This window comes from Melozone crissalis, unplaced genomic scaffold (assembly GCF_028551555.1).
Source record: "Melozone crissalis strain CALT ecotype California unplaced genomic scaffold, PUWL_Pcris_2 ptg000006l_1, whole genome shotgun sequence".
Classification (NCBI taxonomy): domain Eukaryota; kingdom Metazoa; phylum Chordata; class Aves; order Passeriformes; family Passerellidae; genus Melozone; species Melozone crissalis.
This window is the reverse complement of record NW_026535784.1, coordinates 36,521,273-36,548,545: the sequence shown is the minus strand read 5'-3', so window position 1 is coordinate 36,548,545 and position 27,273 is coordinate 36,521,273. Positions and strand designations below refer to the sequence as shown.

Sequence of the window (27,273 nt, the reverse complement as noted above, 5' to 3'; positions counted from 1 at the left end):
TTTGATATGGTAGGATTATTGACTAAAAATGCAGAACAAGATAAACTTCAGCTAGTTCCCTCTCCCTGAGCAGTAATGACCAGAGTACAGATATTTTAAGGAGACTCTGCTAACCCTGTTTATTTGAGTAGCTCATTCTTTCTTTATATTTTTTAATGAAGAATAATTTATAAAAGTGACTTTACCAGTTCTATTTTACCTAAAAGTGCTGTTTTCTTTCTTTTGTTTAAAGATGCGTATTGGCCTTCATTCTGGATCTGTCTTTGCTGGAGTTGTTGGGGTTAAAATGCCTCGTTATTGCCTTTTTGGAAATAATGTGACCCTTGCCAATAAGTTTGAATCTTGCAGTATACCTAGAAAAATAAATGTCAGCCCAACGACTTACAGGTACAGTGCAGTATGTAAAATGTCCACCTGCAGTAGTTACTGTAGTGGTCTGTTATATTTCTGTTGTTTTTTTGGCTGGGGAAAATAAGCAAAAGTATAAATTATTATTACTTTTAAGGAAGCTCTGCTACCCTCACTGTAGCCTGGACTGTGATCTGTTTTTCTTACTTAGCTTGTACCCACTGCCACATATCTGATAATGCCTTGTGGCAAGGTTCTGCATCCAGCTCAGACAGTGAATTTGGCACAGGATCTTTCCTGACATCCCCTGCAGCATGTGTTATGTGACATAGATGGTGCCAAGCTTAAGATGATTTTGGATAGGTGATTTAGAAAAAGCAGCACAGGTATTAGAGCACAGAGAAAGTAACCCTTTTGTTCACGCAATCTGAAAATGCAGAGAGAGCATTAGCATCACCAGTGCTTATGTATGTCAACATAAGCAGTGCTGGCCAACAGTGATTGTTTTTCCATTCCACTCATATGGAAAATCATTTTGAATCATACACCTAAAAAGTAGGCATGTTGATTAATTGGTAAACTATTGTTGTTGTGGAGTTTCTTTTTTTTCTGAGTGAATGAGGTGTTAACCTCCTTTTTGTTTGGTGTATTTTTAAAATTTTGATTCATTCACCAATTCTAAAGACACATGGATAACATTTTGGCACCTTGCACAACTGCTGTATATGTCAGTAATTGTTTGAAAGCTTTGGTATGAGTTAACCAACATTTATCCCTACAGAGAGCAGTCTCTGTTTCAACATGTGAAAAAGCAAATAATATTAGAATTGATAAGAGGTTCTGAATAGTTTAATAAGGTTCACAGTATTCCCTTCTTTGAAATACTAATTATGGTGCATTTGACGTGTGGATGTGAGCAAGCTTATAGCACTAAATAATTCTTGAAAAAAATTACAACAAACATAGCACCTATGCGCAAAACATTAAAAAGACAAAAAAAAAAAGAGGAGAAACTGTTATTTGCACTGATGCACACTTTAATAGGTTTTCAAAGTTACCAAGTAAACACTATTTTTTGTATTTCCAGTAAATAACTATAAAAATTAAATTGGATTCTCCCTGCCATATATGAAGAGTTATTGAATATCTGCAGTTCTTAGTGACTGGTTGATTTTAATCAATATGTTTAATTTTTTCTTTAGGTTATTAAAGGAATACCCAGGTTTTGTGTTCACACCACGCTCAAGAGAGGAGCTTCCACCAAATTTTCCAAGTGATATCCCTGGAATTTGCTATTTTCTGGATGCTTATAATCAAGGAACAAACTCACAGACTTGGTTTCAAAAGAGAGATTTGGGAGATGGCAATGCCAATTTTTTCGGTGAGGAAACAGGAATAGACTAAATTGTACATTCACAAATGTATAGAATAAATTTATAAATATTTGGATTTTTTTTTTTGGTACAAATTGAAAATTTTTAAAACTGTATGAAACATGAAAGCACTTTAGATTGTTAACACCTGAAAGCCAGTATTAAAATTTCAGGAAGTATGTCACTGACTACTTTTTATTTCTCCTTTGCATAAGGAACATAATCGCTAAAGTAATGTTGCAATGTCACTGTTGGAAATGCTACTATAAACTGTATTTTCCCTGTGGTAATTTGTAAGTGCTACAGTTCTCTCTATACTGAGAATTCTAGATGTATTGTATATGCAGTTTGTCAGGAAATGTAATGTGCAAGTGATGCAGCCACATGCAGTGTTGTGAGCTGGTGCTTATCAATGACTATGAAAATGTATTTTCTTAGAGATTCCGTAAGAAAATGTCCATTAAAATATTAAAGTATGTCACTGCCATCACGTACTCCTTCTAGTGCATCATTTGGGCCCCATCCTAGAAGGCTGCTGACCATCTTCTCACATTGGCTGGTCAAAGTATGAGGGTGCTCAGCATTTTCTGGATCAGGCTGATAATTGTAGCTAATACACATGCATAGCAGAGCTGCTGCTTACTGTTTCATGAACTTTATTTTGTGTATAAAATGAATATAGATTAAAATACTGTATAATCACATACTAACATCTCTGTAATCATCAAACTATTTTAGTTCTTAGGGTTTTTAAAGTACTTAAAAATAATAATATCCACTTGTTATTATGTATTACAGCAATAAATGTTTTCTTTTTGTTGTCAATTAAATTTGAAATGTTTTAACAGAAGTGTAATAAAATATGCTTTGGAATGTTTGCTTAGAAATGGAATTCCAGTTAGACTGTATGGAATGGAAGCACACCAGCTTAAATCTCTGATCCTTATCTGAGGATGCAATGTGGGTGTGAGGTGCTATGGAAATGCCCACCGCATGCTCGGTCTGAAGTTGCCAGGGGAATTTTCAGGTGAAAAGAGATGCTTTTAAACATCTGAGAACATTTACAAAGATTAGTACTACTACAGTACAGACTTCTCTGTTGTGGCTGATGGAATATGAGTGGAGAATCCTAAAGGCTTTGCCTGTGGAACTGGCAGAACAGAGTTAGTTAAGAGTTCTGAGTTGAGGATTCTGCCTCTGATTAGCAGATCCATCTGCCCAGAAATTCCTCTGTGCTGTACAGTTTGATCCCAACTACAGGCTGGAGAACTGCACCACTTAAGCACATACTACTACTCCCATTTGTATCAGGTATTATTATTATGACTTCTTCAGCTCCTGGGGTTTGGCATATCAAGCCGTAAATGTCTCTTCAAACCACTAAATCAGATTTTGGTCTCTTAATATTTACAGGGAGCAATTTTATTAGACTAAGATACAATTTTGTTCATTTTCGGATCTTGACTGGTACATTCTGAAGCTCAATAAACCATTTAATCCTACTAGTGTTTGGTAGAAACTCATACATGTGGCATCAGAATCTTGAGAAAAGACCTTAAAAGAGACTAGAATTAAAAATGTTTTAAAGACGTATTTCACTTCAGATTTCCTGTAAGGAGCATTTGAACAAAACTTGAACCATTGAATCCTTTCTCAGGTCTTCTATATCCATCCAAGATGCTTAGAAATAGTTCTGTGGCACAAAAATGGAACCAGAAAATTTATTTTTATTTATATATATATATATATATGTATGTATGTATGTATGTATATGTATATATTTATGCACACACACACATATATATACATATATACAGGCACATGTATTTGTAACACTTTGGACCCCAGTGTTTCAAGGAAACAAGAACTATGCAAATCTCGGAAACTGATCTTTCCAATATTATATTGGTCAGATAGTTCTGTTCTATTGAGAGAAATACCCAGAGGTTACTAGCAGTCCTGTGTGGGTACTCCTGGATATAGAATATGGGGGCGTATTTGACTCCTGACAGTTCAGTAGGCTTATGTTATTAAACCAGAAATTACTGAGGTCAGTATGAATCTATCCATCCTGTTAAGAAATGAGTAGACTTTTAAATAAAAAGGATTTATTTCACAGACCAAATGGAAAGTACATTTAGGAGGGAATTTCCTTTTGTTCCCAGAAGACAACTATTGCTGACTGGATGAGGGCCATGCTCAAAGCCAAATTCCATATAAATCTGTCATCAGATAGGATGCTCATCGTGGCAGTTCTTGATAACCTTCCTTAGGTGACAGCCTTCCAGGAAGAATTCTGCTGAGGTGCTTTAATGTGCACAGAAAACAACATACTTGAGTCTAAGGGAAGTAAACAGGATTTAGGCACATATTTAAGACAAAGATTCATGATAGTGCTTAAAAGGTACTTGTGTTCAGACGTGTTCTACAATAAATCCTTCATAAGTCCATTTAGCTTTAAACATAATTTAAGAATTTAGGTGTCACTGAGAGACCTAAATTAAACTGTTCCTCTGTTTAAATTCTTTTGCAGAATAAATATGTATTTAACAAGGGACAAATATTTTAATTGATCTTTTCACTTAGATCTAAAATATTCTTTTCACCTTTTAACTAATCATTTCATTTAAATTGAACAAAAAGAATCAGAAAGCTAATGAGCAGGTTGCTGAAATAAACAGAAGGAAGGCAATTTAGCTGACGCAATACTTGGACATTTTGGAAGAGAATAATAGAGTTGTTTTTAAGTTGATCTCTTCTGTAGTATAGTGTATGATATTGTGAAAATGTTCAGAGACTATGCAATGCTATTTATATGAATATAAAAATACCTTAGTATTATGTCCTGAAACAGTTTTGTTATGTGTGAAATTTTATTTTATTAGTTCATGAAGATTCTGTGTAGCTGATTCCTGTTCACACTTACACTATGTGATGGAAGATACACTTTTATCACTGCAATTTCTTTGCCAAAGAAGTGTAAATGGCCCTTGAAATAAAAAGTGGGTCCTTTGAATCTTAACACTGACATAGCTAAAGTGTAAGCTATACCAAAAGAATTCAATTAATTTTATTTCATTCAGGCATGACCTGATAAGATTTCAGGGGGATGTCAGAAAAAATTTGCATTGCTGGTGTCAGAGGAAGTGCAATTAGTGTGGAGCTGATGCTTTCCTTCTCTCTGAACTACTGTGCAAAACCAGAGCAAAGGGAGTCAGGGAAACTGACAGAACAGTGAAGTGCACAGATAATTGAGCCCCTGGGACAGATCTACTTCTTCCTGGGAAAACTTGTGAAGGCAGAATTGAGACCTCCCCCAAACCCAGTTTATTTCTCCCATCATTTTCTTTTGCAATCTTTCCAGAAACAGCTGCAATTAATAGTACAGGGGGCAAAATCAGTATTTCCAACAAAAGGCCATCAGAATTAAGGGAATGCTCTTGAATCTTGGCAAGGGGACCCTTTTTCAAACCCCACCCATCCTACAACCTACAGGCCACTCCATCTGCTAACATTTTTTTTAATGCCTGCCCATTGTTCTGCGAAAGCGGTGGGAGATTTGCTTCCTGCAACAGCAAAGACTTTTGTGGCTGTTTGCCATAGAGTGTACAAGGTACTGAGTTGCTTTCAAAGCTCTGCTCCAGTTTCTCTTAAGTCAGCTTGGCAGAAACCAAATATAACTTTCTAAAATGAGAGCTAGGACTTGCTTTCCTGCCTCTAAAGTCTGCAAGGTGTGTGCCATAACAGTCTTTTGAGACTTCTAAAGCCACCTCTGATTGTGTGGCTATTTACAACTGCATGGGAAGAAAATAATCAGATATAAGGTTTGTTTGGTCTTGGTTTTTTTTTAATTTTCCAATCCTATTTGCATATGTTCACTGGTAGTCCTTTCCTGCAGAGCATGGAGGGAGAGTAAAAGCTACTGCCTTAGGTTAGTGACCATTGGTCTGATACCGAAACACAAATAAAAGAAGAAAGATAATCGATGAGTCTGGAACCTTTGCTATGTCCAGATGTAACAGTTTAAAGATACATATTCTTCAGAGCACAAGCAGTAGGATCTGAATGTTAAATATGCAGTTAGGGTGGAACATAATCTGGAAAGCCAGTCAAAGAAATAATAAACTGTGAAAGAATCTGAAATGAAGTAAACAACCTTATAAAGTTGTGTGTCTCATCTGCCTCGGCAGACTTTTGATGCTGAAAGCAAAGTCAAGCCAGTGGTTTCCTAATAGAAATGTAAATGAGCACATTGCTTTGCAGCCTCGTTATAAGATGGCCTTTGAAGATCTGTGCTAAAATTGCTTCTCATTTTTTGAGCAGTAGAAAATTACAATTTTTTGTGCTACTACAGCAAATGCATATCCTGCATACACAGCAGCACACAGTGGGGAAATAACTGAGAGAATACATGCAGTAGCATCCCAAGGATGTGAAAAGAGCTGGACTCAGACACAGAAACATTTCCACTCTTCTGATTTTTCAGCCCAAACAAAATCTGCCAAAGAAGTATCAACAACAAAGGCATTCCCAGGGGCTTTGGACTACAAGCACATGAAAATGAGCAGAAATCTTTCCACTGATTGCAGATGATGTTGGGGAAAATTCATACATATTATTAGTTCGCTCTGCATGGCTAAGATTACATTCCTCTAACAGGAGGATGCAATAGAGCTCTCTGTTTCTCAAATGTACACATCTTACTGCATTACAGAACAGCATGGGAATATTTAGGGCTGGTTCATCATAGCTTGTCAATACCAGGACTGAAAAATTAATGGAATTGTATGGGAGAACATTATATAGTGGTATAGTAGAAATAATGAATCTTGCTGAAGTGAACTTACAAGGGTGTTTCTGCACCTGAAAAGTATTGTTATAACAATTCCAAGTGTCAGGTCTCAGACCATAACTAGAAAATACCTATAGTTCAGTCCATGTCAGTAGAGTAACTCCATCTTTAGCAAGTGGAATCCAGCAGTACCATATAAGGCAGTCTTTTTATTCAGGACTTCAGTAACAAAATAAACTGTAAAAGCAAAGTCCAAAGTAAAAAATGCAACTTATTAAAATACTTCCTTTGTTTTATAGTGCTTGGGCATTAACACAAACCATATTGAGCTGAATGTTACTGTCTCAGCAGCTGCCCTTTCACACAGCATAAAAGGATCTTATGCTACTCTTTGCTTTCATGAATCTCACCAAGAATTGCCAGATGAAGTCAGCATCTCAAATCAGGAAGAAACATATTAAAATAAAACATGTATAACATGTACCTAGTGCATGAGGGTCACCAAATGGCAATTTGATTGTATGCTATGATAGAATAATTTATCTTATGACATTGAGCCTCTCCTTCAGAAGAAAGCAAATCTTCTTGCCTAAGACTTCCAGACAGTCTTGATTCAGCAGGTCCTAGGACTAGAAGCTAGTCCTTCTCAGCAAATCACTTGGTTGAATTCTTTAATTCAGCATCTTCCAAACGAGACCTCTATTTTAGAAAACTAAATCAATGACTGCCTGCTTTCACTCTGACCATGCCATTTTCACTTCACGTTTTACAAATCTCACCTTGTCTAGAACTTCCATTTGTATCATATTGGGTTAATCTCAAGAACAGCCTGTAAATGCAACCTACCAAGCCTGAACCAAATCAGAAGAAAGGCAATTTCATATTTCTCTCAGACAATTTTGACCCTTGTAGATGTCAGCACTTTCAAAAAAGTGTCACTCAGGTACACAAAATCACCAGATAATCCACCTTCTGAAAACCATAACTAAAAATACTTCATATAATCTCTCTAATACTTCATGAGCATGAGGGCTCACTCCATATACAATGTGGATTCCCTTGAAACATGTGAAGAATGTTTTTTACACCTATTCTCCATACAGTCAACTTGTTTCCTGCCTGGGACGTGCTGCCAGGAATTCCTTGACATTTGTATCCTCAAAACTGTTTTATAAGTGCTTGAGGGAGAAGACCAACCCCACTGGAGGGCAAAAGTCCCAGGTGTTCTCTTTTCATTGCCAGCAGTAGGCACACAAAGATGTAACTACAACATTTGTATGGTAGGATGAATTTTCCCATTTTTCCAAAATTCACTTCCTACGAAAATGTAAAAAGTAGATAGTGACCTGACACGTTCAAATCTTAGTTAACTGGTGCCAACCCCTCTTTAGCTACAGCAAAGCACAGCCTTTGGTCTGGTTCCAGCAGTATGATTTATTACATTATCTTTGTTTCCAGTTTCCTGGAAATTGAAAAGATTTTTAGAGATTTACATCTCTTCATTTTTTATTTGGTTTTCTACACAGAGATATTCAACCAGGAGTTTGGAACCGTTTGGGGTAATTTTTCTAAATATTTTCTTTCTCCCTTAAAATTAGCATATTACTTGTATGATTTTAACTGGTTATACTGAAGCTTTTGTTCTCAGTCATTCTTTTAAAAAACCTAAAATTGGTTTTCCCAGTAGATTTGGACTGTGTTAAGTAGAACTGATGACTAAGCCTACAAAACCTAAAACCAGAGTTTGCTTCTGCTGTTCTTGGAATGTCTACTGAGATGATTTTGCTAAATTTCTAATGTCCATCCATTCGTGTCCTCACTTACTGGAACTTTTAAAAGCTCTTAACACAGATTCAAAAGTGGACCAGGCAGTGGTTGAAATTTCAAAAGATTTTACATGCTGCCATTTTTAAACTTATTTACATGGAACTTCCAACATCAATGATTCATGGTTTTTTTTTTCAAGAACTGTGTGAACTTAAATAAGTTAACAAAATAAGTTAAACTTATTTTGCATTATTTTACTAAGGTCTGAACTTCTGTGATTTTACCTACATTTAGAATTGATCTGGTCTGGCTAGTGTTTATGGCTTCATGCAGCAAGGTTTCTGCCCAAGAGCTACTACATTGGTAGTCCAGTAGGTACTAATCTCCTTGTCCTCCTAGATAAACTAACAATATTTTTAGTATGTTGTGATTCTTTTTAAACAAGTTTTTAAAAGTTACTGGTCTTCTTAGATTTTTTATTTCGTACACTGGGGCCAGGTCTTTCGATTGTACAAAGGGCTTTAAAATACATGGTGCTGTATAATCTTTTTTTATTCCTTGTATATGACAGCATGAGGGACTGTGCTATTTCCAAACTGGCCTTGGCATATTGTCCCTGCTCAAAATCTCCTGTTGTAAGGGTCACCCCTTACCTAGAGGACTGTCTAAGAATCCATGTTCAGGAGGTTAATGATACAGCACTGCATTTACTCACACTGACGCCTGGAAGGACTCAAAATCACACAAAAACACCCCATTACTGAAAGCACTTCACTGCCTTTGAGAAATGAGCGCACAGGAGCAGAAATGTCTGGGATCACTTTGTCGCCCAGATTCGTCCGTTTTTTGGGGACATTTTTCTCCCTAAAAACAAAGTGGTTGCACGAGTTCAAGAAGCAACTCAAGCATTCTTGCGAAGGCAGCCGCTGCACGGGGAAGTGCCCTACAGGTTCCCACCCAAGCAGTACGCGCAGGATGGGCACGAGCAGGAACGAGCCGGTACCCGGGCTGAGCCCCGGCTCCGGGCCGGGCACGGGCAGCGGCCGCCCCTCAGCCCCGGGCGGCGCGGGCCGCGGCCCCCGCGCGGCCCTCGGCTCCTGCGGCCCCGCCTCCGCCTCTGATTGGAGGAAAGCGCGGCGGCCGCGCCCGCCATTGGCCCCTCGGGCAGCGGTCGCGCTCGCCATTGGCTGCCGGCGGGTGCCACTCGGGGCGGCGGCGGCCGGGGGAGGCGGTGAGGCGGCCGGGCCCATCCTCTGCTGGCGGCGGCGGCGGCGGCGGCACCATGGTGAGCTCCGCCGGGCCGCCCGCCCTGCCCGGGGCCGGGCCGGGTCCGCTCTGCCGGCACCGGGCCCGCGGTGGGAGGGAGGGGGCTGAATCCCCTTGGGAAGCGGGCAGCCGGGCCCATAGCTTTGTTTCGGGGGAGATGGGTGATGTTTCGGTGGGGTCGCTTCCCGGCGGGGTGATGGGCAGGGTGGGGTGGGATGCTGCGCGGCGGGGGAAGGGGCTCCCCTGCCGCCCGGGGCCTGACCGTGCCGCCACCTCGTCCTGCCCCGCAGTACGGCTTCGTCAATCACGCCCTGGAGCTGCTCGTCATCCGCAACTACGGCCCCGCCGTCTGGGAGGATATCAAGTAAGTGTCTGTGCGCGTCCGTCCGTGTGTCTGACTGTGGATGCGCGTCTGTGTGCGCGCCCGTCCGCGGGGTTGCGCAGGGCCGGGAGCCGGGCCGGGTACCAGCGCTCCATGTGCCGTGCCGGGTACCGGGTACCAGCGCTCCGGTTGCCGTGCCGGGCGGTCTGCGGGCCACAGGGGCTGGCAGCGGCACCGGCACAACAAGCGGCGGCACCCGCAGCTCCGCGGGCCGGCAGCGGCACCCAGGACGCGGCTCCCAGCCACGCCTCGTCCCGCTCATGGCCTCCCTTAACGCCTCCAAGAGCCCCCTCGATCCATCTTTCCCGGTGCCCAGGAGCCGCAGCGGGGATGGCAGTGAGCCCCCGATTCCCTTAGATAAGGAGTGTGTGGCAGAAGCGCTGTCCTGGCATCAGGCCACCAGGTGAACCATGCAACAGTTGCATCCCTCTGCATCCCTGAAGGAACTAGGATACAGTGTTTGTTTAATAAACACTGTGTAAAAATAGTGTCAGGTTTTGGTAATGTCCTCAGCTCGAAATCAAAACAGTCACTGATTATTTAAGAGGATGTACATATGTAAGGATGTAGGTAGAAGAATGGTTTTTGGCTTCATTTCTTGAACCTGGTTTCTTGAGCCCAGCCCTTGCTTTTCTGGTGGTATAATGTATTTCTAAGGAGCTGACTGCCTTCACTTTAAACCTTTGATCAGTTGTGAGCTTGCACTAAAAGTTTTAAATGAGTGTGCAAGCAAAATTCTGTTTACCTTAAAAATAGTATGAACCACTGGGCAAAACTGCAACAAAAATTTTTGAGAGGTTGTAAAAATCTTACAGAGTTGTAGGTTTACTTCATCAGGCTTTAGGCAACATGTGGTCAGAAGAAATGGTTTAATATGATCTCTTGATAAGGCAGAAGTCGATTACCCAACTTGGAGAAAGTGATCCTCTTTCAGCTGGACGCCTTCTATATGCCTCTGTTGCATTTATTTTAATGTGTCAGTGTTGATGTTGATTTTATAATATATTGCTGTTGTCTTAATACAATTCAAAAGGCCAGTTTTGATTGTGAGATTTTTGTTACCATGACATATTTTTTTTTCATAAAATCATTTGTTAAGAGTGTGGTAACCTTGCACAGTACCATGAAATCAGAGAATCATAGAAATGTTCTCTGGAAGGGGCCTCTGGAGGTCATCTAGTCCAGTTTCTGTTCCAGCCTGGATTGGAACCGGCACTAGATCAGGGCTCAGCTATGACTTCTCTCTAGCCAAGTCTTTAAAATGACCAAAGGTGAGTCCACAGTTGTGGTTCAGCAGGCAATCATGGTTCTATTGATCCCTGACAGGTACTCTGTAAACTACTGTTTGCAAATACAGTTCTGTGCATAGCACAGATGAGCTTTTAGTGTGTGCCACAGAGTTTTGTGCTATAAGTAAGACATTTATTTTCCTTACATACTAAATGTTTCTAAACACAGTGATCTACTTTGAAATCCTGAAAATTTTTGAATCCTGAAATTTTTTGATTTTTAAAATGACATATATTAATTAGGAGGTGATAAAATAGTGACACGTGCATAATTTTCCATGAAAATTAAAATAAATAAATAGAAGAAAAATATGTGTAAAATGTGATGTTCACTATTTCTTGCCATGGCATTCCTTACCAAGATGCTTTAAGTACATGAACCACTTTTTGTCCAGATTACTCACTGAATATGTATTTGTATTTAAGATCAATCCATCAGAGAATATAAAGAGTTTCATCTTCTAGCATGAGACCATACTGCAGACTGCCAGAGCACAGCCATGATTCCTGATGCATCCTGTCTCTTTAGATTTTGGAAACACCTGATGGAATACTGTAGATAATTAAAGCCCATGAGGAATATTACTCATATAACATTTTGGAGAAGTCTAATAGAAATATACAAAATACTTTTCTAAGGTCAGCTGTGATAATTCAGGAAGCTGGTACCTCCTGTTTCTGCTTTTCAAGTGAGAAACATTTGTGTCTTGTGGCAGCCCAGCAGGTAGGCTCTGCTGTTAGCTCACAAGAAGATGGCTCTCTGGAAGGAAACCAGCATGACACCACCCAGCAGAAAATTGGAATGTGATCCCCAAGAAGGAGCCAATGCATTTGCAGCAGCTGCCATAGCTCCTTGTGTGGAATTGCTCACCATGGGGTATTTATTCTGCAGGATTTCTCAGTTGTGTATCCAGAGTTCAGAAACCAGTAAACCAACCCTTCCTGGAACACATTCTGGTGCTGCTGATTTAGGGAATGGTAGTGTCAGCTGGTAGCCAAGTGATGTTGATGAAAAACTTGGATGTTTTACCTTTTATAAGATAATACAAACTTCTTGCAAAGGCTTTTTTTGTTAGAACTGTTAATCATTTAGGAAACAGCAAGAAAGTACAGAACAGTGTTGTGGCATGCTGAATTGGATCTGTTGAATCACAGATGACTGGAGAAATAATTATTGAAGTCAGCAGTCCTTGACTGTTTCAAAAAAACCCAAGATGAACTTTTCACTGTTAGTAAGCTTGAATTTGCAATAGAACTTCAGCATTTCTGAATATAAAGAGACCTCTGGGTAGTTCAGTACATTTCTTATCTAAATTTTTTTGGTTTTTTTCAATATTGAGCTGGTCACATAATGTTATTTTGTTCTCTCTGAAGTCAGCACAGAAGATGTGAATCAGCACTGCAGAGTGGTGGGTTATGATTGCTGAGTGATTCTGAAATGCCAACAGGTGAATTTGTACTTAAAGTTGATAGAAGGGGAAAGAAAACATGGAACTAAATAAACTGAAGTAATGAAATATGGTCATTCTTCAAATAAAGTGAATTTTAGAAAGTTAAATGCTGAATTGAAAGGGTATTCTCCATCTGACACATGGAAACTCTTTTGTAGCTTGTTCAGTCAAAAGCGGTGTTGAATGAAGTTCTTACATAGAGAATTTGGGTACCCAAATAGTTGAATTTGATGCTCTTGCAAGAGTGGTGTTTTCAGTGCCATCACTTACTGTTACCTGAGTTAACATGATGATTTCAAGTCTCTGTGCCTGATATTTTTTTCATTTTTAAGCATTATTGTAAAACCATGATCTCTTCAGAAAAAGATTCACTGGTTTTTAATGACCCAGAGTGGAATTCTTGGGAAAGTTAGTTAGATAGAAAGTTCTCCATGTTATTTTCACCCACTTAAAAAAAAAAAGCATAACTGAACAAAATACTCTTTTACACATCATATAAAAGGCACTAAGTTAATGGAAAAATTACAGTATATACTTTGATACAGGGCTTGACTTTCCTAAAGAACTAGAATTAAAATGCTTGACACACAAAATGGTTCAAAGCCTTCTATTTCTGAACCAGCATTCTGGATCCCAAATAGGTTGAATTTAAAATAAGACCAAGAAAGCTGGCATATAAGTAATGAAAGTTAATCTTGATTTATGATGACTTTACTCATTTTCCAACAGCAAAGTCTCAAAATTTTGCTTCTCCTTAGGGTTTTCTCTGACTGCCACTTGCAGAATTAAGAATTTGAACTAATAAACAGGGGTTTTGTTATGAAGCCCTAAAATCATTAGAGGATTTATCCAGCAAAGCTGGATGAGCAACAGGGAGTGAGAGGAAAGTCCTCCTGTAGCTTCTGAATTCTGCAGTAGCAGAAGTTTCTTGGTGGAAAGTGAGGATGAGTTACTAGTAAATCAACAGTTAACCTAGAACTGTTAACCACACTGTTGCTGAGAAAACAGTTTTCATTTGTTCCTTCCATGCTTAAGAGAAAACCTCTTGTGACTCCTTTATTTTGTACTTGTTCCATGCAGAGGGCTGGTTTAGACTGTGTGGCCACAGTTGCAATGGCTGGTTCTCAGGGTGGTTCTCAAGATTCCTTTGGCATTAGATATCTTCAAGTCCTCTGCAGCCAACATAAACTCCAAGTTGTCAGGCCTGGCCGTTCCCACATACATGCAGTTCTGGGCTCATGTCTGTTTAAGGCCAAATTTGTACTGCTGGGTGGTGTGGTAGTGTGTGCACACAAATGTAAGTAGTGCACATGGAATTACTGTCCATGTCCCTGTCCAAAACAATGCAGAGAGATTACTCACATTGTCAAAATAAATGAAAATTTCCAGGGCTTAAGAAATTGTATTCCCTAGTATGTTTCTATGGCAGGCATGTTTTTATGGTGTGTGATAGTACATTTTTAAAAGAGGCCTCTACCATAAAATCTGAACAACAGGTATCACTTAAGGCTGAGCTGAACAGCCAATGTATGTGAAATTCTGGTCACTCCATTCAGCAGTTCTAAGGGTTTAATTGTGTGACAAGCATTGACAGGGATGTCTTCTTGAAACAGCTCCAGGTCAACTTGTGGGAGCTAGAGCAATGCTGTCAGCAGGGAATATGTACGGAGACTTTTTTCCTGTGTTTCCCAGCACTATTCCTCTGTGTTTGATTAAATGAATACAGGATTTTCCCACGGGCTCCTAAATCTGAATTGAGGCCAGGTTAGATGCTCAAATTGTGTGACACTTTCAAACATATTGCCAAGAAAATGAATGAGAACTCAAAAGTCTAATAAAGAAATGCATTAAAATGCTTCATTACAAGCCTGTAGAGTAAATTAATATTTTCCCCACACAGGTATATGAAATATCTGGACTTGGGAAATGAAATGGCACAACCAGTCGGCTACAGTCTTCATCTTCCTTCTGTTTTTATGGTAGAAGTTCCCACAAAAACGTGTAGTGTGGAAAAACTAGAAGTTTTTCAACTGGAAGTTGAAACTCAGTGTTTGCTAAAAGTAGCTACATAGAGGTGAAAACACTTTTCATTTTGGTTCTGGAGAAGTGTTGAAACTTGCACAGTAGAAAAATCGGCATTTTTTGCCCCTTGGCTGTCTGTACCTTAGCATGGGGATATATAAATCAAGTAATAGTCTTACATCCCTGGTGCTCAGTGCTTAATGTAGAATTAAGGTCTCTGCTCCTGCCTTTGCCCTGCTTTGTCCTTTGGAGGGGTTAGGATGGCTTGTGCTGTCCACACTGTTAAATGGCAAGGCTCCAGGTCTGGGGAGCCTTCTGGCCAGCACAGACTCTGCAGGGACCCAGTGGTCTGGAAGTGCACACTATGGAAGAGCAAAAGCCAATTGCTTGTCCTAGGAGGAAGGAAACTCATTCCCCAAGTTTCACAGATTATCACCTACCAAGGCTCCAGTCTCTTAAAAGCTTTTTCTTCTGTAAATCTCCTGTTATGGTTAAAATGGTAACACTGAGGATTGAGTAATTGGCCTGGTGCAATGTGGAAAAGGAAAGTGGAAAGCTCTGCTCAGTTTCAAATTGGGTTCAGGTGAAGTAGAAGACTGTACCATTTGGGGAAGTGAAAGAAACTGCAGGGCCTGAAAATGGAAACTAAACAGACAGAAACTTCCACATCCCATTGGTGAAGGTTAACATAGGTCAGACTGTAGTGACTTGGTGTGGCTTTTACAGTGAAATGTAGGTGGTTTAAGAGTGCATATTATGGGGTAAATTTTCAAAGGCATTCCTAGCAGTTAGGTTTATTAGTAGTGTTGTAAGTTGCCGGCTTAAGTCAGGAAAGGTAGATGCTTTTGTTAATTTACCTATCTAAAAATGGTACTCCACTGATTTCCCTAGCATTTAGGTAATTAGGAACTCATTGACAGGATGTGCTGTTCTGATTAATTATATTTGTAATACATCTAGAATTTACAATTCTAAAATAGTAAATAACATAAATTAATAATATAAAATGAATATTAAATGCCTCTGAAAAAATATTTTATAATTTTTTTTACAGGAGATGGACTTGGATTGTATTGTTTTGTGAGAATTTCTCACAGCAAAAATTGTCCATTTTTGTATTACTTAAACAAAGCAAATAATAAAAAACTTCTTTAGTTGCAGAGTGAAGGCCCTAGCTTGGCTTTCTATGTCTCTATGCTGTGTTCAAAATGTCACTTTGTCAGCGATTTTTTTTCTTTTTAATATTATATCAAAACACAACTTATATTTCTTGACAAATCCTGTGAGAAGTAAGATTTTGACCTACTGCTATCGCTTAGCACAGTGTTCAGATGTAGTAATAGCTCCTACTATAGTGTAGTTTGCTTTTCAGAAACCTAGGAAAATATGCACAACAGCTCTAGTGAAAAACTCTTTTACATTGCAATAGCAAGCTCCTACAATTAGTGGGAATTTAGATACTTTGTAGGGCTGATGCTGGTAGGCTGTAAAGTCCATGAATGTTTTGTTTTAAGCATAAAAAGTGCTTAGTATCTTAAAAAAACAGAACCATTGATCACATACTGGGCACCCTAAGTGAATGAAACCTTTTTGATCTGTGGTGTTCTTGCCTATTTTAAATGGAAATGGTGTAATTGGCCTCATGAGATTGTTGGAGACCTAATTAATGCTTCTGCATGCAATTAGTGGAGATCAATTCCACAGGAAAACTTATTAGAAAGGAATAATTCTCTCTTCAGAACTGGATTTGAAAACTGCTGTAAATCAAGCCTGAGATTATATATTGAGGAATGGGATAAAGCAAAACACAAAATAGTTATGCATTAGTGGAGTAGGAGGTAGCCTCTACTGAGGGAGCTGGAGGCCTGGAGGAAAAGGGACATCTTTTGTGGGCTCCTGGGTGTGGCTGGGATGCTGGGAACAGGCAGGGAAATGTTGCTTGGAGCAAACTGCTCTCATGGTGCTGAGAGCGCCTGAGTCCATCTTTTCTGCTTTCACTAAACTGCAAAGAAAAATTCACCAGATGCTTAAGGCTCTTTACGAGATGTGTTTTATTTCTTTGTAATTGTTCTGGAAAGGGTTTTTCCAGTTTTGAGCTGACTGTAGTTTCTATATATAGGGCAGCCCTCTAGAAAGCATGTAAAACAGTGCCATAGTCTGTAACAGTCTGTCTGCAGTGATAACAGCATCACTTCTGGTGGCAGAGAAGGTGGATAATCAACAGCTTAGAATGTAAAATTTTTGGAGAAAATCTATTTGTGTCTCTAGGTACATAAGCAAATAAATATTGATGTGCATGTGTATGTACGTATTAAGTCTACATAATCACCGTGTGGCCTGGGCAATAAAAATGCAATAAAAATGGAAAGTAAACAGCAACTAAGAATCAAATATCTGTACAAAATGTGACTGGGGCACTTCAGTTAGTAATCATCTGTAGTGGAAGCAAGTGACAAAGCCTTCCAGTTCTCTTTGGTATTTCTTGTCAAGGGGTTGATTTGCAGGAGAACCTCAGTGTAAACCTCCTTGTAAATTTCTAGGTGTAGGTTTTGATGTGTCCCAGACTTCAGTTTTATTTTATCCTATTAAAGCCTTATTATTTGTCCTATTAAAGCCTTTGGGATTTCTCCCATCAAAATGCTGCCTTTCCTGTTCCTTTCTTCTGTACCTCTCCCCCCAGGAACTGTAGAATTCTGGGTGGTGACCAGGTCAGTTATGGAGTGCACCATGTAGACCCGTATACATACCCATGTGCTGCAGTGGGGGCAGTCAGTCCCTGTGAATCCTCTTTCCTTCTTTGTTGAACTGCTGGGAGTTTGCTCAGTATTTCCCTTTCCCAGCCCACAACTAATTATTGTGCTTTACAGTTTACTTGAACTTACTGGTTCTTTCATGCTCAAGTGTTGCAGACATCCTGTGTTAATTATTTTAACTCTCTTGTCACAATGCACGCTGGTGAAAGAAATTGACTGTTTCACTAGAGTTTAGATTGTGAATCCATTCTTATTTTGGATCATGTTGTTTTCACTTGTAAATAATTGCAGTGATCTGTTAAAAAGCAAGAAAATGGAGGTTTTTCTGCCTCTTTCAGTACCATGTGGGTTTACCCAGTGCTGAAGGCAATGTTCTGTTCGATCAATCTCAACAATTTTGAAAAAATACAGATTTCCCACAAATAGATATGAGAAGGACACTTTGGAAAGCCATTAGTGGTGAAATGACAGTAGATGATTCTTTTTAATCCATACCCCTTTTAACATTATTGAGGTTTTATCCAGAAAGCAACATTTATTTGTGTTTCTGTTTTAAAGTCCTTGTTTCATACTATTCCAAAGTTCTAATCAGTATTTTAATTTTTTTTAAGTGGTTCTGACTAGATGATTCTTCATGGGTAGGGAGGTTAATACTTACAAGCTTCATAGGGTCAGAACACTATAATTCCTGCTATTTCAGTTCCTCACAGCGGAAGGACCTGCTTGAAGGTCAGGAGTTAAACTCAGTGGATGCCAAATTATTTAATTCCTCTGGGAAAGGGCTGGCTAAAATGAAATACTGGCATGTTATGAAACTTGGTGTGTGTGTTCTTCCAGAATCTCTCAGGTACTTTGCAGTTTTCCCAGAATTAAGTGCTTTTAGATGTGCCAGGATAACAGGTGTTATAAACACATCATTCACTGTTGTTAATGAAATGCACGAAGCAGTATTTTGTAAATACCATTCTTTTTATTCCACTTACGTAAAAGGAAGCAAAATAATACTGGCTTTATATTTTTAATAATATTTTTAGTGTTTGTAGTAGCAGCAAGGAACTTGTACTTTTGTTAACTGTATCTTCTAGTATTATCTTGTTTTGAAAACCTACATTAAACACTCCCGTATCCAGCCTGTAAAACTGGGAAATAGCTCAGAACTGTGAAGTCTATAAATACACCTATTTATTTTACCCAGAACATCATTTTCCTGGACAGATTCCCATTTTTATTTAATCTTGTAACTTAATATAATTTATGTTCTTCCCAGCTGGGTATTTTAAAATATCCTTGGACCATCCAAAACATGTACAAGCCTGTTTTCTTTTTTTCCTTTTCAGAACAGAGGCTCAATATTTTTAATAACTTTTAGTAAAGCGTCTTTGTGAAATACATGGAAAAAAGACCCAAAACATTTTGAAAAAACAACTGTCTGTGAAGTAATATGAGCAGTGAGTTTGCCATTTTAATGTAAATGAAATGCAAAGGCAATGATTCTGGGTTCACAGATACCATCTTTGGGTCTGACCCATGTAATCCTGTTTAAGAGTGCTACTCTTGGAACGGAATTAAACTTGACTTGCTCCTATCAGTGAGATCAGAACCATGCTGGGTTTCTAAGTGCACTGGAGTTATTTTGTCATTAAGATTGTTTTGACTGATCTCTTCAATTTAACAAGCACTTTTCCATCCTTGGTACACCAAGAATACTGAAGCACAATGGTGGCAAAAGTCCCAGCAGAAACAATATGTATCATGGAAGAAGTCCTGGAGGTGGTCTTGGAACTAGCTGCTGTTTTTGGTGTGTTCAAGGTGACACACCCAGTGCACATACTCTGGGCTAAGTTTTGGTAGGAAGAGATCCAGTTGAGCTTTTGGGACACTGGATGATCTCTTAAAGTGACACCAGCAGCTTCTGAGCAATAATGTTATATCACAGAGAAGCCTGTGCATCTTCAGGATGCAAAATAATTGTTCATACAGTCTTCTACCATATTCTTGGTCAATATTTGCTGCATGCAAATGGGAAGGGTTCTTCTTCTGTAAGAATTTCTTAAGATTCCAACTTTTTGACTGGCTACAGAGGCAAGATAGCAAGTATGACTTCACAGGAAAAAAAAGCGTTGCCAGTGGCAATCTTCCTGAGTACAATTTATGCAAATCCACTTTAAATACTACAGTCTGACTGCAAAACTACATTAAAACTCACCTTGTGCAGAATGGGCTATGTATAAGTAAGACCAGCCAGATGTGACATCTTGCCCAGCTGTGTCGTCTGTAAAATCTCCAAAAATGACAAAAGAAACCCTTTCTACATCAAACCTCTTGAGATATAAAAATGTGTGCATCCTATGGTTTAAACATCTGAAGTGCAGCATCTGTTCTGATTTTAGGAATAGTTCTTCTCAGAATGCTTGTCCACACATAGCATTTCAGCCATTTCTGTGAATTATGAACATCACCTTTGAACATTAGTAGTGTGTTTACAAATACTAAACTAGTTGCACAATGGGAAAGATTTTCAAAGGGACCATTGTACACAGATGTATCACCTGTAATGCTGTTCTGTGCTGCTAAATTTTTGGGGGTGTTAGCATGACTGATGGAGGAAAGGCTGCTTTAAGACTTGATCCTGCTTTGATCTATTCAATAGGAATTTTTCCGCTGATTTCAAGGCCAAATCTTTATGTGAAAAATATCCTCTGTATAGCTGTTATTTTCCATGGTGCAATGGTTAAAGTTCTTCTCTTGCCCAAGTAAACTGCCTCACATTAACCTGGATAATAGAAACATTCTGGAGGAAAACAAAAGCATTTTAGAAAAGTCTGTGCTGGAATCTTTGTTTCCCACAATTGAAATAGCTCTGTGTAATCATTCAGAATTAGTCTAGAGTAAATAAAAAGGGCTGCCAGACTGTAGAAGTTAGGGCAGGCATGTCATAGGATGTAAGTTTTGAACATGAAATATCCCATCTCGTGTGACAGGAATCAGTTTGGGAAGAGCATTAAAATCCTGGGGTATTTCACCATTTTGAACATAAATTTGTAGGGGAGCAAACCCCACATTTTTGTCTCTGTAAATGTAAATGAGACATTAATTGTAAATTCTGTTCTATTTGACTTGAAACTTATTTTGAAAGAACAGCCATATAAAAGTTAGGAGTTTGCTACTGTAATACTGCTTCTTCACTAAAGAAATAAGCAGGGCTTGGGAATTTGCCAGAGCTTGTTGCTTTTGGCTCATTTCCAGTCAAGTTCTTAAGAAAGCTACCAACATGTTATTGCTGTTAATGTCTTTGTGATCAAACACCACAGTCTGCAGAAAACATTAGAACTATGCTAATTTCCTCCCACAGTTTTATCTGGTCAAAAACTGTAACTTAAGATTGCAGCAAAACATTTCAAGGGAAATGCCACAGGTTTTTTGTAAAGCTATGGATTATGAAGTTTTCTCTAAAATGTGGTCAGCCAAATACAACCGTAAGGAATTACAGGTTATGGACAGCGGACCACAGCAGCTTTGCAAAGCTGAAAAAGCAGCCTCACTCTTAACATTAATTCTAATTATGACACTATCGTATATTTCTTCCTCTCACCTGTGTTATAAAACCATTTCCTGAGTGTAAGTGCAGGCAGCTTTGAGAAATCAGGTAGGGTCAGGTAATGAAGTGTGAAAGCTGCAGCCTTGGGGAAGCAATTTGAGGTGTTCACCTGAATGACACTGCCCTGTGTCCTGGGCTGCTGGAGGTCAGTCATGGTCAGCCTCTGGTGCTGATAGCTGTGATGCTCTCACACAAGTTCTTTAGAGGCCCTGCTGTTTTGTAGCCTTGCTGAAGGACCAGTGCCTCTGAAAAAGTAGCATTGCTTTCACTTTCCAGTGGCCATTTTGGATGAACTCACAGCAGCATTTTCCCATCACATATGGTCTTAAGAGTAGTGTTTCAGAGAGAAAGACTTTTGGAAGCTCTCACTGCTGTTAGATAACTGAGAGAAGCAGAAGGGCTTCAGAAGCCTGTCCACAATCACTGTGCCTATGCGTGGTCTGTATGCAGAGCAACTTCTGTGAACAGGTGATGGAGCAGACAGGGAAATTCATCTAGCAGAAAAATAATACAGAAAAACAGATGTCTAACTGAATTTTATTTCAGCTCAACACCTATCTAAAGTGCTGGGATGCACCAGCACAACAGATCTCAGAATATGAAGGAATGGACTTGGAATGGAAGAAGAAAGTTCTAAAATTTAATAATTTTCAAGTATGCATCTTAAAAAGGCAGTTTATCTTTTGACATGGTCTTTGATTAGCCATTGTCATGATATTTGCCATATTTGTAGAACAAGCAAAGAAATTTTTGCCTGCATGAGAAGTAACTGAAAAGTGTAATCCCCTGCAGGAGTAAATATTTACTTTGACAAATTTTCTAGAAAATTTTGCTCAACTTAAAATATTTTTAGTGGGAAATACATCAGTAAGGCTACAGAGAAGATGGCTGCTGAGTGAGCCAAAGCATCTAGAGTAAACTAGGAAAAAAATAGTTAAAATAATTAAGTAGAATAGAATGAAATAACTGAAACAACCAGGAGTGATTTTAAAAAGTGGTGTCTCAGAGAAATCGCAAATATTGAAGAAAAACTGTGACAAAGTAAACTAAAGACAAATAAAATAAGAAAAAGAGAAGCATGGCTTGGCACAGAGAAGTAAACAGGAAAAGTTCCAGTCAATGTAGTTGGAAAAAAATGCAAGAAGTTTTGAAAGAGTTACCAACATCTAACTGGGTCAATTTTTCATAGAGAAAATTCTCACACAGAAAAGCTGTGTCTACTGAACTGTGTAAGTATGCAGGATTTTTGAGGATGTTCATTGCTTTTCCAGATGTGTGTATTATCCTTTGTGGTTTGGCTCAGATCAGAGAGACTAAAAGAAAGCACAGCATGTATTAGAGATGTGGGAAAGTTTGTTCACCCTTTGCAAACATCCCTCCAAACTAGCTGGCTTGTTACAGACCATGGTATGAGAACCAAAAAATCAAGATGGTTTTCTTTTCTCATTCATTTCAGTTCTGTTCTTGGGAGTTGTAAACTTTACCTTCCTGTCCCTGATTGATCTCTTATGTTTCAAGACATCATTTCCCACCTCTCTTCCTGCTTAGGACCCTGCTTAATTAAGGTTATTATAATATTTTTCATGTCATTGGATAAAGAATGATGTTACTTTTAGGTGGAATGATGAGGTACATTTAGTGACACCTCCCCTATAACCTTGTCATTTTTCTTTAGGAAAATTGCTTAGCTTGTGTTCAGTTCATCATTCTTGGAGTGAGTATAAAAATGATTATGTCAAGTAACAGTTTCAATACTTCTGGTAAATAAAGAATATATTTTTATATATTTTTAAAATAATATAAAAACAGTGTTGTGTAATTTTTGGACAGTGGGAAGAATGTGAGGAGCAAGATTAAAGGAAGATGAAGAGGAATAAGAAAATAATGGGTTCCAGATATCCATTAAGTGAACAGATTACCAAAGACTGATGATTACAAACTGGAGGGTTAGATGACAAGTCATTTCACTTAAATCAATAAAATACTGCCATATGAGATGGGAATCAGTCCTCCCCAGCAGTACCATTTGCCATCTAGCAGTTTTAAGATCAGCCAGAGTACTTAATTCTCAGACCTCTTCCCTTTGAGTACCTCAGGAAATGTTTCTATTTCTATGGATGGATAATTCCACTACATCTGTAAATGCTTGAATTGTTCTGCAGGCATTATTATTTTGTATTAATTTACTTTTAAAATCAATGACACCATTTTAGGAAATTGAAACCTGAGTTACAGTCAAAGAATTTGATTTTAATTTATGGGTGATTATGTTATGATAACGGAGAGAAAGTCTTTGATATGAAAGGGGATGCAGGATTTTACATAGTAGATTTAGAATTCTACTTTTTATAGGTCTTTATAATTCCTCTGGTGACCCAGAAAAATTCAGAAGTTAGAAATACTGGCTCTGTAGGCTTGAGCCATATCTCAAAGAGCATGTCTTTGTATTTACTCAATTTACCAGTCGTACTCTGGTAAAAGCTCTTCATTACCATGGTACTAGTAAATAATTGTTTACTCACTGTCCTCTTTAATTTGTACATTAGAAAAACAATTATACTACTACCAAGTTGAGGAATGTCTTGATTTGCATCCCTTGTCCTTAGAATTTTTTAAGAACCTACCTCATAATCTGCCTTTTTTATAGTTTTTCTAATTGTGAGGGTATTTTTCTAAAGAGCAACATCGGGTACTGATTGGTTTTTTTTTTTGGTGTGATGCAAGATGTGATTCAGTAATTCACTTCAAGGCTTTGCTGTCTCTTTGCCTTTCTTTTGACTTCCTGAAATGAACTGCAGCATAGAGATACATTTAGATGAAAGGGTGTAATTTCTTTTTAATAAGGTAGCTGTGACCCTCCACCTGCAAATATAGTAATGATGCTGTGATCATATTAGTTTTGCTGAGCCAAAATATATTCTAAGTACATCAATTATAGCATGAGTACTTACAAATGTCTCATTTCATCATTATTTCTGCAAAGCACACTATCTCTATAGAGAGTCATGGTAGGCAACACCACAGGAGGTGAGCGCCTATTTTAAAAAGCACACTGAGAAAGGAGGCTGTGCTCATTTTCCAGATCAGGACTTCCATAAACAGGGCACGACTTCATCAGAGAACACAGCAGGCCTCTCTGCACATCTCCTCATTTGGTGAAGAAAAATGTGCAAGGGACATAAGAGCAAATACAGAATGCTGCTTTACATGCAACTGGGCCGAGCCAGGGCCATGTCCATTGGCATGCTCTGTGCACAGCAGCACCAGCCCCATGGGAGCTGCCTCTTCAGTGTCCTGGGCTCTGCCTGCCCATGGCGGTGCCCCAGGAGCTGGGACTCACCACTCCTGCAGCACCAGTGCCCTGGCTCCTGTGCCGTGCAGACAGGGTAAAACAGGGAGCAAGGCACACGTGGGTCCTCCCTGGTAACTCACTTGTGCCAGAGGCAAAGCTTGGGAGGCACATTCATTGTCTGGGGGATCAACTTGTTTTCCTCAGTAAAAAAACAAACCCTACAGATTTGTGCTGCCTTTTGGACAAGCTGCTGACTTGATGTTCAAGTTGAAGAGAATAGGAAAGGACATGAAAAACAAAGCAGTCATTTTGTTTTGGTTTTTTACTTGGTGTAAGTGTGCACAGGACATATATATATGAGTCTTGTCTTGAACCTGGGGTAGAGAGTTGTTTCCTTTAGTGAAGAAATGTGTATTTTTATTCTGCTTTAGCTAAGTGGTGACGTTTTACATGTGAGAATAGATGTGTGATATGAGAACAAGGCCTTGCAAAATCCTAGCATCCTTTTTCTTCCTATCTGCTTGGTGTGTGCAGAATTCTGAAAAAAGACATTTGATTTGGTACCTGCATCTGTATTTTAAATTCCTCTTTGGACGTATGTGCAAATGGTTGCTAGAAACATCCCACGCCTTTTGTAAATAAAGTCTAATTAAAATGTGATGGAATGAAAAAGCAAAAAGTGTTTAAAGAGCCCATCATGGGATGCATTATTGGATAGTCTCTTATTTTAAAATGCAGATTGTGTCTTTACTAGTACGGCAACTTCTTTTTGAGGCTCTGTACTGAAAAATCATGTTTATTTTCTTGTAGCTAATTATTATTTTCAGAACACTTGTGGTCTGAAATATTTGTATTGTACACTAATGACTGGGATATGGGAAAAATTTATTTCTAATTATCTGTCTTAAATAACTATACAGGCTTATTTGTTTTAAAAGACTTTTATCCATATGGTGCTTTTCCCTCAAGCAAAAAGATTTTATTCCATTTTCTTTTTAGGAAGGAGGCGCAGCTGGATGAAGAGGGACAGTTTCTGGTCAGAATAATTTATGATGATTCCAAAACCTATGACCTCGTTGCAGCTGCAAGCAAGGTCCTTAGTAAGTAATGCCAATATCTTCTTTACCTATTCATCAGAAAAAAGGTAATATCCTCCTGCCCCCCAAATCTATGCAGCAGAGAGGAACAGGATTTAGCACAGGGGAAGTGAAAATGGAGTATTGGTCACAAATTTTTTTTTTAATCTTAGGAGAGAGAATTGTATTTCTTTATTTCTCTAAGAAAAATGTACTTATTTTATTGCTTGAAATTATTTTTATTATTTCCAAAGTATTCCATGTTCAACTGAAGAAATATACCTCATCCACACAACACGGGCAGTGTAATGAGCAGTCGTGAAGTAACAACACCTGCTGCAACTGCAACTTTCAACCACTGCTGCAAGAGCAGTGAATGAATAAATGTATGAATGAATGAATGAATCCTTGATCTCTGCTGAAGAACAGTGCTGAGTCACAGAAATGCTTGTGGCATGGACACATTTCATTTAGTTGCATATCAGCCATTGATTTGGGTTGCATTCATTTTCAATCATTGCAACTCTGGTCTAGAATTTAAAAGGTAGAATTATGCCCATCAGCATTATTTTATCTGCAGGCCCAAGTGGGGTATGAAATTGTTCTGCATCAGTAATTAGCCAAGAATCTATAAGACTGATGACTGTAGTAATGCTGAATTGGAGCAGCTGATGTGGTTTCATGCTATTGTAAATTGGAATCAGCTCTGCTGAGGCAAGCACTACTAACAACCAAGTTCCTTTATTTTCAGGAAGTGATTCATTTTTCTGTATCAAAATCTAAATGCTATACATGTGTGAAATGCACAGTGTGGTGAAATAGTAATAGTAATTGGCAAATCTTAATGAAATTCCTCAATTGGATACTCTTTATTTGCCATATGAACCCTGAATCTTGCTTTGTTCTTAACCTACTGGATCTGGATAGTGTTTAGGTACTGTCTTTCTTGTTTTTGAATGCAAAAGTAAGGAAATAAGTGCATGAAATACAGTGTTTGGACTGAATCATATTTTCCTGTTTTAACTAGATTTAAATGCTGGGGAAATTCTTCAAATGTTTGGGAAGATGTTTTTTGTGTTTTGTCAAGAATCTGGTTATGATACAATTCTACGTGTCTTGGGCTCAAATGTCAGAGAGTTTTTGCAGGTAAGAATTTTTTGCAAAAATGTTTCATATACCAGACAGAATTGTTGCCTAGTCAAAAGAAATTTAATTTGAAATTCCAAAGAGAAATTTGCATCAGGAGTATTCATATGCAACTGATTGCAGGGGTGGTCTGTGATAAGTAGACTTACCTTATTTATTGTAACAGAAAATGTGATCTTCAGGTTTTATGATATTTCTTCTGTTATCTCTGACTTATTATAGATACTGGATATTTCTAATAGTATGTTATGTACAGAGCAAGGGTTCATAACAGCTTATCTCTTAAGATATTGTCCTTCATCCATGAACTGGGGATGGGATACTGCAGAACAGCATGATACTGCATTATAAACACAAACAAAATTAAAATGATTCTTTAATAGCAAGGAAGAAATGTGGGGTCTTCTCTAGAGTGTTATTTCTAGGTGTAGAAAAATGGCCTTTTTGTCACCTGAAGATTGTTCACTTCTGTAAGCACTTTGTATTTAAGATTTGTGATCTACATGACTCTTAGAGAGAACTGTTTACTGTAATGAGGTTAAAAGAATTGAACTGGAGAGTGCCCAAAAGCTGTCTATCAAAATTCTTGATTTTCTCTGAATATATAGGAGCCTCTTGTCATCTGTACCCTTAAAATCTCTCCAGCATTAAGGGAAACAGCAGAATCATAGTTTGTTGGATTACTTGAATATTTACTTCTGTGTCTCTCTGTCCCAAA

The 27,273-nt window shown here is 38.6% G+C and overlaps 2 protein-coding genes across 3 annotated transcripts in view; both read left to right on the top strand.

Annotated features, from left to right (window-relative positions):
• The window catches only part of GUCY1A1 (guanylate cyclase 1 soluble subunit alpha 1), a 36,266-nt gene extending 33,043 nt beyond the window's left edge, over positions 1-3,223 (top strand). For both annotated transcript variants that reach the window (XM_054291582.1, XM_054291591.1), the window contains exons 8-9: positions 233-387; positions 1,551-3,223. In XM_054291582.1, coding sequence (XP_054147557.1) covers positions 233-387; positions 1,551-1,752 — 357 coding nt within the window. In that variant the 3' untranslated portion in view covers positions 1,753-3,223. The remainder of the gene's footprint in view (positions 1-232; positions 388-1,550) is intronic.
• A 6,266-nt stretch (positions 3,224-9,489) lies between these two features.
• GUCY1B1 (guanylate cyclase 1 soluble subunit beta 1) overlaps positions 9,490-27,273 on the top strand; it is a 41,909-nt gene continuing 24,125 nt past the window's right edge. The window contains exons 1-4 of the mRNA XM_054295213.1: positions 9,490-9,565; positions 9,837-9,910; positions 25,333-25,433; positions 26,437-26,555. Coding sequence (XP_054151188.1) covers positions 9,563-9,565; positions 9,837-9,910; positions 25,333-25,433; positions 26,437-26,555 — 297 coding nt within the window. The 5' untranslated portion in view covers positions 9,490-9,562. The remainder of the gene's footprint in view (positions 9,566-9,836; positions 9,911-25,332; positions 25,434-26,436; positions 26,556-27,273) is intronic.